The 11,379-nt window shown below is 53.9% G+C and overlaps 5 protein-coding genes across 5 annotated transcripts; 4 read left to right on the top strand and 1 right to left on the bottom strand.

The window, feature by feature from the left end:
• Window positions 1-184: 184 nt before the first annotated feature.
• SNOG_08295 (hypothetical protein) lies at window positions 185-1,371 on the top strand (the record flags this gene model as incomplete). The annotated part of the gene is made up of 7 exons (XM_001798560.1): window positions 185-444; window positions 491-513; window positions 563-603; window positions 655-762; window positions 814-847; window positions 896-1,192; window positions 1,247-1,371. The coding sequence occupies 7 exons, from the start codon at window positions 185-187 to the stop codon at window positions 1,369-1,371; spliced, it is 888 nt and encodes a 295-aa protein (XP_001798612.1).
• Window positions 1,372-1,689: 318 nt separating this feature from the next.
• Window positions 1,690-3,037, top strand: SNOG_08294 (hypothetical protein). Its single transcript, XM_001798559.1, has 2 exons — window positions 1,690-1,787; window positions 1,838-3,037. Exons 1-2 carry the CDS (start codon window positions 1,698-1,700, stop codon window positions 2,768-2,770), a joined length of 1,023 nt encoding a protein of 340 aa, XP_001798611.1. The 5' UTR covers window positions 1,690-1,697; the 3' UTR covers window positions 2,771-3,037.
• A 528-nt stretch (window positions 3,038-3,565) lies between these two features.
• SNOG_08293 (hypothetical protein) lies at window positions 3,566-7,136 on the top strand (the record flags this gene model as incomplete). Its single annotated transcript, XM_001798558.1, is given in 2 exon segments — window positions 3,566-3,830; window positions 3,847-7,136. The coding sequence occupies 2 exon segments, from the start codon at window positions 3,566-3,568 to the stop codon at window positions 7,134-7,136; spliced, it is 3,555 nt and encodes a 1,184-aa protein (XP_001798610.1).
• Window positions 7,137-7,831: 695 nt separating this feature from the next.
• On the top strand, window positions 7,832-9,698 carry SNOG_08292 (hypothetical protein; the record flags this gene model as incomplete). The annotated part of the gene is made up of 2 exons (XM_001798557.1): window positions 7,832-8,078; window positions 8,149-9,698. 2 exons carry the CDS (start codon window positions 7,832-7,834, stop codon window positions 9,696-9,698), a joined length of 1,797 nt encoding a protein of 598 aa, XP_001798609.1.
• Window positions 9,699-9,968: 270 nt separating this feature from the next.
• SNOG_08291 (hypothetical protein) lies at window positions 9,969-11,125 on the bottom strand (the record flags this gene model as incomplete). The annotated part of the gene is made up of 2 exons (XM_001798556.1): window positions 9,969-10,899; window positions 10,956-11,125. The coding sequence occupies 2 exons, from the start codon at window positions 11,123-11,125 to the stop codon at window positions 9,969-9,971; spliced, it is 1,101 nt and encodes a 366-aa protein (XP_001798608.1).
• Between the last annotated feature and the right edge of the window lie 254 nt (window positions 11,126-11,379).

Raw genomic sequence — 11,379 nt, 5'->3', positions numbered from 1 at the left:
TGCGATCTGTTTCTTACTACCCCACAAACGCTTGTGACGTACACCGCTCGCTCCACGTACTCATTTGGTCCTCAAGCCAATCCCGCCGAAGCTCCACCAGGCTTCAACATAAGCTTCTAGCCAGATCGCACAACCGCGACGTTTACCATCGACCATAAATCTCGCTCGCTTCAACCTCACAAACATGGCACAATACGGCTACGGTCAGAGTCCCCAATACGGCGGCGGAAACCCACAGAACCTCCAATTCTATTCCTCGTCCTTCTCAAATCAGCCTGTTTCCGGACACTCAACACCATTCCAAGCAGGCTACGGCGCGCCTTCGACTCAGGCATATCCATCACAATATGGCGCTGGGTTCAGCGCACCGGGCGTGAGTGGACAGATGGGCATGGGCGCGTCAGGACTGCGGACAGGTTGGCTCGCAGCATTCGGCACAGAGGGGTATGTGATAATGTTAGAGCAATCGAATACTGCTGACACGTAGTAGATATGAAGGAGAACCGCCCTTATGTTAGCGACCCTAGCCCGTGATTACGAACGACGAGCTGACGATTTATAGTGGAAGAGCTGGGCGTGAATTTTAGCCATATCAAGATGAAGGTGGGCTCAGCCGTTATCCCAGAGTCTGTGGCAATGCTGATATAGCAACAGACTTTGGCTGTTCTTAATCCGTTCGGAAGAATCGACCAGCATATCATGGACGACAGCGACGTCGCTGGCCCAATACTTTTCTTCCTCATCTTCGGCACATCATTGCTGGTACGTTGGAAGGATCTGACACTATTGAGGGACGCAGCTAAGACATTGCAGTTGACAGGAAAGCTCCATTTCGGCTACATCTATGGTATGTTCAAGGCAACTGCACAAAATATGGCCACTAACAATGAAACAGGGCTGGCTTTCGTAGGCACCGTGCTACTACATCAAGTGCTCTCGCTCATGTCACCACCTGTAAACCCAGCAGATGTGGGAGCAGGACACGATCACAACCAGCCCCACGGTTCACATCTCGGCTCTTCTTTGACATACTCAAGATCAGCATCTGTCTTGGGATACTGCTTACTGCCGCTTGTGCTTGTTGCAATGCTTGGTATAGTTGTCCAGCTAGACGGTCTCTTCGGCTATCTCATCACAAGTCTGGCCATCACATGGTGTGCGTACTCGTCCAGTTCGATGTTCACAGTCGTCGGTAAGTTCTCGCCACCCCAATTGTCAACCTTCATACACTGACACACCTACTCAGGTCGCATGACTTCGATGAGAGGACTCGTCGCATACCCTATGGTCTTATTCTATGGCAGCTTTGGCATCATGGCAATCTTTAGCTCAAGAGGAACTGGGCAGCTGGCAAAGGCAGCAGCACCCTAGAGATGAACGGGAACATGCTGCTTGAATTCTCGCATCGAACTCAAGAGCAGAAGTACTTGGACATAAAATATCATCATCGTAAATCAAATAATCTGCAATTCTGAACCTTTTTGCGTTCACTCGCTTTCGAGATTTCGAGCCAATCGGAGTGCACGAGATGGCGGCGATGACCGTGATGACGATGCGAGTGAACCCTGCAACTTCCGAGCGGCCAAAAACTTTGGCATCTTCCCCGACAATCTCCGCCACTGTCATATCTACTTCAGCCTTACATTCAGCTTCACTCTTCAAACCTCATTTTCTTTTCTTTCATACGATTATTCATTATGGGCTGGTTTTGGGCAGACACTACAACATCGGCGCCTGCTGCGTCGATTGCGCCGCATCCAATGCCACGAGGCAACGCAGAGCCTCCGGTACGTCTAACGCTTTCTACAGTTGAACTCTCTTCTGATAGTGATTATAGCCATCATGCCCAATGCACAAGAAAGCGTCGCCACCTGCGAAATCGGAAGTACCCAAGGGCGCATGTCCCTACGTCCCTCCAGAGAACGCCTCATCATCTTCAGACGACGCCCCAGAAAAGCAAGGTCTCCTCTCCCGTCTAAACCCTCTAAACAACATGTTCTCTGAACTCGACAACTCGAAGGCCAGCATCCAAACCCAAGACCTTCCCCTCTCGCGCGAGCAATCCACCATCCCCAAAGGCGACGGCTCACTCTGGGAATACCCCTCCCCACAACAAATGTACAACGCCATGCTGCGAAAAGGCTATACCGATACCCCCGTAGATGCTGTTGAGTCCATGGTTTCAGTGCATAATTTCCTCAACGAAGGCGCGTGGGCCGAGATTATGGGTTGGGAACGCCGCTTCTCCAAGGGCATAGCAGAAGGCTACAGAGTCTGCAAACAGGGCGAAGAGCGCGCAAACCACATTCTGGGCACAGCAGAGAACCCATTCGATACAACGACCTGGGACGACGCTGATATCCCTCCTCCAAAACTCCTCCGCTTCACTGGCCGCCCCACTGAACCGACACCCAAATCGCAAATCCTACAGTGGGCAGGCTGGGCTATGCCAGAGAAATTCGGCACTGCCCCGCCGTTCGACAGACACGATTGGTTTGTCGAGCGCTGCAATTCAAAGGGATGTAAAGAGGTGCGGTATGTCATTGACTACTACGAGGGCGACCCTGAGCCAACAGGCGAGCCGGTGTTTTTCCTCGACGTCAGGCCCGCAGTGGACGGTCCGACGAGTGCGGCAGAGCGCATGGTCAGATGGGGAACAGATGTGTTTTGGCGCGCGAGTGGTGGTGAGGCGAGGATAATGAAAAAGGTTCAAGAGGCGCGAGAGGCGGCGGCAGAAGAGGCGAGTTCGCGGGGGAGGCAGTACAACTGAAGAAGCGTCCACGACTTGATGGGAGATGTATGATGCATTGCACGGCGTTTAGGTGGGTGATTTCAAGAGATGGGCACTTTGCGGTGGGATGGAATGAAGCATTCCAAGGGCCTTTCTTTTCTCATTCTCCATTTCCTTTGTCTCGGTTTACCCAGCTACAACTCTCCCCCACTCTCGTACCATTATTTTCTTGTTTTTTCTATTGTAGTTGTATATTTGCGTTCGAATAATCCCTAGGTGAACCATTCAGCTTTCCACCTTCATCGTGCAAGCATCATCCCATGTGGGCGGGGAAAGACACTCGATACGTGAAGCGCCCAAATTCGATGCGTCCTGCAGGTTTTGTGTATTCAGCGTCGCGTGCTACTAGACCACCATCTACCCCTATCCTCAAATGACCTTCATGAGATCTTGTGCACAAATGGAGGTTCGTCGCGTGATGCGCGCTATGTAGGCCGGGACAGGAGCCACGCGAGCAAATGACGTTGGACTAGTCGCGGTGCGTGACCATGTCGACTCGTTCACATCTTGTGAATTATCTGATCAACTCTGGCAGCGTTGTCTCTTCTGTGCACTTTGTCCGACACATTGAGTAGTACTTCACAATTCAAGTTGTGCAGCGTTGAGCCGAGTGTACCGCAGGACGTCTAAGCTTTCTATACGTTATAACAAACAGTTCCTGCCCTGCATTCTACGGGCGCCGTTAGATCAGCAGCGGTCGACGGTCGATGACGCATTTGGGGCAGAATCTCACCATTGGCCGCGTCTCCGTCCGCGAGATCCGCTAGATGCTAGATGCTGCTCGCACCGCGCACATATCATCTCGCCCAAACCCCGGACGAGGGGCGCACACGACCCGAGCCCTCGTATTTTCTGTGCGGAACACAGTCGCGGAAGCAGCAGGAAGCAGAGCGACGCCGCGCCGTAAAGATGCTTTTGCTGCATCAGACGGGCAGCGTCAAAGTCGGCGAGGTGGTGCGGTACGTACCGGCAGTTGGATGGGCTGGTCTCAACGCGCCGCGGGAGTGTCCCAGGTTGGTTCGGATGAGTGCTAAGACGCGCATGCAGCTATACAGTAACTTACACGCCCTCGGAAGACCGCATTCTGCCCTCGCCTGCCTTCCTTCACGTGCGCATACGAAATACGTCGGCCATCCCGCTGCGCGCCGCCTACCTCCACGGGCCCTACACCATCCACGTCTCCGCGTACCCCTCCACCTTCAACCCAAACCGAAAGAATGACGACTCGAGAATATACGGCAACCCCGAATTCGAGCCCAATGTCAAGGCTGGCGGCCACTGGAATGCGAAGCTGACTGTGCCGGAGCACATGCGAAATGGCGACAATGGCCGGAACGAAGACGGATCGCCTCTGAGTGCGACGTGGATAATCGAGGTCGCCTCGCAGATCATCTTCTCCAACTCTGCGTCGGTGCACTACGAGCTGCTCGTGGCACGCGACGAGCGATCGCTGGATCTTGGCTTCACCGCCGTGACCGGGAACAGCCATGGAGCGCCCGGAAAGGTGACAGACCACCAGCAGAGCAGCAAGAAGCACGTCTCGCACCATCCCGCGCAAAGAAAGGGCGTCTACTCGAAAGCCATACAGTTGGTCGTGGACGATACCACCAGTCTGTGGAACAAACCAGAGCTGCCGGAGTTGAAGGACGAGGATCACAGCAGGAAGAGGAAGTCGGGCGACGAGCAGCATGAGCAGCCTGTAGAAAATGCCAAGCAGAAGCATATCCACCTTGTGCTCGTGACACATGGCCTGCATAGCAATCTGGGTGCGGATATGCTGTACCTGAAAGAGAGCATCGATGCGACTGCAAGGCAAGCACGCGAGGATCGAAGGAAGCGCCGGCGTGAGCAAAGAGAGGCGGGAAAGGCCTCAGAAGAAGCGAAAGACACTTCCACCGCGCCTCTGTCTGGCGGCCAAGATGAAATGCCTGAAGCTCAAGACGAGGATGACGATGACGAGGAGGAAGTCGTCGTGCGTGGCTTCGACGGCAACGTCATCAAGACCGAGCGAGGCATCCAGTATCTCGGCAAGCGACTCGCCAAATATGTGCTGCAACTCACGTATCCAGACCAGCCCTTCTTGCCCATGAAGAAGTCTGTCGGCCAGAAGATATCAAACACGTTTTCTCCGGTCAAGGACAAGCCTGACGAAGGCATACCGGCACACGATGGTAGTACTGTCCAGCGGCCCCCACCTTCCAAAGACAAACGTCTGTACAAGTTCACGAGTATCAGTTTCATCGGGCACTCTCTAGGCGGACTTGTGCAGACGTACGCTATTGCCTACATCCACAAACATTCTCCCGAATTCTTTGCAAAGATCAAGCCCATCAACTTCATCTGCATGGCATCACCGATGCTAGGGCTAAGTAATGAGAATCCCATGTACGTCAAGTTTGCTTTGGACTTTGGGCTGGTGGGCCGCACCGGACAGGACCTTGGACTTACTTGGAGAACACCCACCTTGGCGAAAAGTGGTTGGACTGCTATGAGCAGTGTCTTTGGGAATCAATCCGCCAGCCAACACGACCATGAAGACCCTGGCGCAAAGCCACTTCTCCGCATCCTGCCTACTGGACCGGCCCACGTCGTGCTGCGCATGTTCAGGAATCGCACACTGTACTCGAATGTCGTCAACGACGGCATAGTACCTCTGCGCACGAGCTGCTTATTGTTTCTTGACTGGCGAGGGCTTGAACGAGTCGACAAGGCGCGCAGAGAGAACGGACTGATCGGAACTGTCGCTGTTTGGGGCTTCGGCCAATTGACCGGACAAAATGCATCACCAAATCCGTCAAGAGCCAACGTCTCCGATGATGATAGCGAAGGTCCATTGTCTCCTTCTCTACACGGAGATGACACAAGCGTACCACTGCCGAGCGCCGATACTACAAACCAGGACGATGAGACACAGACAGTGGTGGGACCTGCACAACATCAGTATTCCGAAGGGCAGAAGAAGAACGATGAATCTGATGAAGAGTCGGATCAATACTTCCAGCCGCAAAATACGCTAATGCAGTGGTGGAGCTACATCCGTCCTACGGGCAAGCACACGACCAAAGATAAGAAGATGTTTACACGGAGTCAGACGGTCCATAAGGATGATGAAATAGAGGCATCAGGATCTGGCTCACCATCACATGCTGTAGAGCACAAGAAACGACCTCAAGCAACCCGTGGCGACTCCATTGTCAACAGTTCGAAGAGCTCTCGAGCACCGCCCAAAACGACCATCTTTGAATCTGCTGGCGATCTCATCAACCCTCCAGTACCTCCTCAGTCATGGATTGTGGATCCCTCAACTCGAGCGCGAACTATCTTCCATGATCGAATCTACCACCCAGAAGACATCCCGCCACCGCCGACAAAAAAGCGCAACAATGGTCGTTCAATGTCGGGCGGCAGCGCCATGACAACTGAGTCCACTGCCAGTGCAGACGAGGGCCAGATGCGTGTCGAGGAGAAGATTGCGCGAGCCTACCATAGGGATCTCTCTTGGCGTAAAGTTCTTGTCCGATTAGAACCTGATGCGCATAACAATATTATTGTTCGCCGCATGTTCGCCAACGCCTACGGCTGGCCAGTGGTCAAGCACCTCTGCGACACACATTTCGCAGACACGTACTCCGCCCAAACACGAGATGAAGAGGAACCTGCTATTGACCGTGCGAAGCTTGTTACTGAACCTGTCGATGCTGATGGCGAACATGTGAAGGGACAACATAGCTCACAGCCCCCGATTGAGCGCACGGACAGCGAGCTCAGAGAAGTACCAGACGAATTGGCACCATTGAAGAACCTCAAGAGGCCCCCACAGCGCACCAACACCATGGACAGCACGCGAAGCATTGGTTCGGGCGATTGGGATACATACTTTGGTGGTACTAGCGACGAAGACGATGATAACGACGACCGCAACGCGATACAGAAATTCCTTCAACTCAACACGCCAAAACCACCGACCCCATCAAACCCACCGAAGACACCGCAAGGTACCAGCGATGCTGAGATCACCGACTTCCTATCCCATCATCCTGCTCCCATTCCTATTGAGGTACACCGTGGCCTGGGTGTCAGTCCAAGTAGCAAGTCCCACAGGTCGTCAGTCCGATCACAAGACTCCAGACAATCGCTGGGTGGACCATCTAATCTATTGCCCGAAGGCAAGCAGACGACAAGCCCGCCTGCAACTCCATCAGGAAATATCAGCGAAGTGGGTCTCGGACCAAAGCAGTCTCTAGACAAGAGTGTACCAAGTTCACCAGAGGTGCTGAAGGCCGGATTGGGGAGTGAACAAGCTACGACGCCGGGCACAGACAAGAAAGACGACGTGGGTTCCTAGAAGGAGGGTACGGGTTGTTTGCGGTCGGTGGCTAGGAGGCTCAAAAGCAAGCTTGGTCGGCGAGCTTGAACAGAGAGATTGGTAAAACAACTTTCATCTACACATATCCATGGTGGTTTCAGGGTGCCTGTGGCGCTGTGAGACAAGATCGCCTGTGCAACGTGAGGTTGAGCTTGATTTAGGCATGGCGTCCAACAATGCGGCTGTTACACAGACTCGAGCATGGGCACCCGCTGTTGGTAGTATACCCTTAGAAGTTGGTTTGCACAGACAACTCTTCGCGATTCATATATTGTCTAGTTCTTCTACAACATTTTGGTATACACACCCTCTCTTTCTCTTCATTCTTGATACCGCTGGGTTGCTCTGATTTAATCATTAATTTCCGATTTTTAATAACTTTTCCTCACCGAAGTGAGTGAGTACACTCATAATGTGCTCATGACGCCGATGCTCTCTCTGCTTCCATCTTTTTCTCTTCACCTTGTCGTCACCCGGCAACGTCATGTTATTGCATGCTCTTGCCCAATCTGCCGCTTGTTGTCACGGCGTTTGCTCTTGCCTCGACTCAGCAACAACCACGCGTATCAACGCGATCGCTCCTCCTCCACGCAACCTATCGCAACCACCTCAGCGACAAACCCCTCCTCGTACCTGCATTACCCACGCACAGCCCCCAAAAGTACTCGTTCTAGATGGCGGGCAACAGCATCCCCTCACGACAGCCAGCGGCCAGGGTGGGAGGCCAGCGGCGTCGTTTGTCTCGCGCTCCCCCACGTAACGCGGTGCCCAGGTCACAGACTTTGCCTGTCCTTGATGCTGGTAGTGAGTCTGGCGCATCCCATGCAGACTCAGAGTCAGAGCCACATGGACATGCCGCTGCCACCCATGCTCAGGAAGGCGCGAACGTCCTCCCGGCCTCGCAGTCCATGGCGAACTTCCGTAAGTCTGATCAATACAAAACAGTGCGCATTTTTAACAACAATAGATCCTCCTTCAGGCGGTGTTACAGATGATTCGCGCCCTCGCGATCACTCTCCTGTCCCGACTACCGGAAGCGCTTCGAGCGCGACTACTGACATCAAGACCAAGCATAGTCTGCTCTCTGTTAACACGTCTCGCAAGCAGAGTCCTCTTGTGACCTCCCCACTGCCGCCGGCTACGCCCACGAAGGCTCAGAGGGTCCTCGGTACTCTCGATGAGACCGCGTTCAAGAACTTCATTGCTGACGACGAGAATGAAGCTCCCAAACCGACCGGCTTCTGGGGCACCAGCATGAAGACTGCCAAGAAAATGTTGCTCTCCCCAGCCCGTTCCCGCCACCAGCCCGATCCCTACACGCTGACTCTGCCGCCGAACACCACTGCTTCGAGGCCCGAGGAGCTAGAGACTAATTTTGTTGATAGGATCGGTATGGTCGAGACAGGCCGCCCGATGCAGTACGCCCCCGACTCGAATGCTTGCTCAGGCTCTGAAGATGCCGCCCTTCGTCAACGACCGCACCCTAAGACTGTCAACAAGCACTTGGCGCAGAAAGACAAGATTGATAGGCTGACGCCGATCACGGAGGCTTCGCGTGATAGCTTGAGCACTGCTTACCGTGGCGGCGAGAGCAACACGGAGCTCGATGTCATCGACGAATACACTGACCAGTACCGCCCGTACAGCCGCCAAGGCCTTCCTCAACGTCTTGACTCTCTCAAGCCCATTAAGACTAGCGGACTCTATGAGCTAGGCCCAGAGGATGTGTCTCCTATTGATGATGGCAGCGAGCGTCGTCTTCAGCTTGCGGATGAAGGAGAAGAGGTCGACGCGCATTCAGCTACTCCCGTCGAGACAAAGGCGCAGCAGCCAGGTGTGGTTCAACGTCGCAGTCCGCTCCAAGTTGTCGAAGACCGCTTCCTCGACGTCGCTGAAGCAGAACTCGAAGCCAAGAAGCGCGTCGCAAAGCTCGCAGCCAAGAAACGCATCGCCGAGCTCGAAGCTAAGAAATACGCAGCGGAGCTTGAAGTCAAGAAGTACGATGCAGAGCTCAAAGTCCTGAAGTACAACGCAGAGCTCGAAGCTGCGAAGCTCGACTCACCCAAGGAAGACATGTTCGCGGTGCACGGCACGCCCATCGCGCTCAGCAAGGCGAAGCTGCTTCCTGCCATTCAAGGTCAAGATCTCACGCCGTTCGAGATTGAGCTCGAGAGGATCCGCCAACAGTGCGATGACCATGATGCTACCAGGAAGGCCATGGATGCCAAAGTTGCCGGCATGTATCTGAGCCATCAAGCTTTCAAGAAGGAGTTTGAGCCATTCGCGGCTCGTGTTCGAGGTGATGCGGTCGCCGAAGAAGTTGAAGAGGAAGACGATGATGATGACGATCTCGTCTCCATTTCCAGTAGCATCGACCTGGACGAGGAGCCGACCCTCCATGTCGCCACCGCTATGACCATCACCCGGGTCACTCCGGGTATGGTCAAGCTCATCGACATTCCTCCCCGGAGGAACAAGAAGGCGGCGGAGAAAGAGAAGGAGGAGATGAAGGCGAGTCCTGATCATCCTCAGGGTCTATAGTATCATCGAAAGGTGATACTATAGTACACTAAGGCTATCCAGCTGTACATATTATATATGCTAACGTTCATTTAGAAGTAGGGCTGAAGATTCTCGCGCGCGTACTGTGCATGAAGTGGAAGGACGGATTGAAGGGGCCAGGAGGGCCATGATTGACGGAATTGAGGCTTTCGGCCTGGAAGATACCCATAAAGCCGCCACACAGATGGCAAATACCAGCCCATAATAATACAAAATCCCACCCCCAACTCCAATTTCCACACCAAACTACTAACCCTCCACCTTCACCATCTCACCCAGGCCCACAAAGTACCCCTGCGCAGCTTGCACCTTGACACCACCCTGCAGTCCCATGATGAACTCTTGCCTCAAATCCTGATGCGCCTCAAACAGCATCGTCCACGCTGCCGGATCGTTCCGCGCGATGATGTGGAACTGCTGACTCGGCCAGTGCGCAATCAGAACATGGAGAAGCAGTCTGCGCAGCGGCACAACACCAGAGCCCAAAGCAAGACCCTTGGTCTGCACCCACACGAAATTCATCAGCGTCGGCGAAAGTGGGTAGTACACTCCGATACCTGCGTAGATGCGTGCGAGCGTGTGGTTCATGAATGAGGGACCAATAAGGCGGTGTGCGAGCAGGTAGGCGTGGATTGAGGGCGGGATGAAGTCTGTCGTGGATAGCGTAGTTGAGACGGTGGTGGTGGCGACGTGGTTGTTGGAAGTGTTGGCGGTGTATGATGCTGGCAGTGCGTCGACGCTCGGGGAGTAGCCGGATTTGTAGATGTATGACAGGAAGAGGGAGAAGATATCGGGCGAGACGAAGGTCGGGGGAAGGGAGAGGATGAGTGGTCCGGAGGACTTGTCAAGGACGGGTTTGGGGTTGGGGTTGGAGTTGGAGTTGGGGTTGACATGTCCTCCTTCCTCTTCTTTCTCAGAAGTAGACTCGAGTTTGCGCTTCTTTTCATCTTCGATCTTGGCTCCTCCTTCTTCCTCTGATTCGGGTTTGCGCTTCTTCTTCTTCTTCTCGACTTTGACTTCGTCGGGCTCTTCGAGGGGTCGCTTCTTCCCTGGCCCCATACCCATCTCAATCATCTGCCTTATCTCCTTGCGCAAGAACGTAGAGTGATGGCAGAGAAGCGCGATTGGTAGGATGAATTCTTCGCTGGATATCTGGAGAGTTAGGGCGGGGCCGCGGATCCTGGATCAGGCCATCAGTAAAGGGTAGGAAGGGGAGGGGCAACGCGTAAGACGTACAGGTTCCGAAATACGAGTTCTTGGGAAGGCGCCTTTGGGTAGGGATGGCGTGGGGCTGGCATTGAGGGGGTTGCTGGGGGCGTTGGGAGGGCTGTCGAGGGTTGGAGGGTCATGATTGCTGGGGTGGAGGACGGCTTTGGTTTGAGGGGGATCTCCCGAAGTTGAGGCATGGCGGAGATATGGAGGAGAAGGATTGGTGGGTTAAGAGGAAGGTTCATATCGTTGGATTCGGTGCGGGAACAAGGTGAGTGAGGCTCGTTGGCGCTAAAAGACGGGTGAAGTTGACTTGGTGAGTGAGGACGAGGTAATTGAGATAGCATTATCGATCGTCAAGTAGAGGTTAATGAAGCGCGAGAAAACCTGCATTCTTGTTCGTCAGGGTACTCTGTAATAGCTTCAGCTGCTCGTCACGCCCATGCCAATT

Source organism: Parastagonospora nodorum (genome assembly GCF_000146915.1).
Source record: "Parastagonospora nodorum SN15 chromosome Unknown scaffold_12, whole genome shotgun sequence".
Taxonomy (NCBI): Eukaryota; Fungi; Ascomycota; class Dothideomycetes; order Pleosporales; family Phaeosphaeriaceae; genus Parastagonospora; species Parastagonospora nodorum.
The sequence above is the reverse complement of the archived record's forward strand: the minus strand, read 5'-3'. Positions and strand labels throughout refer to the sequence as shown.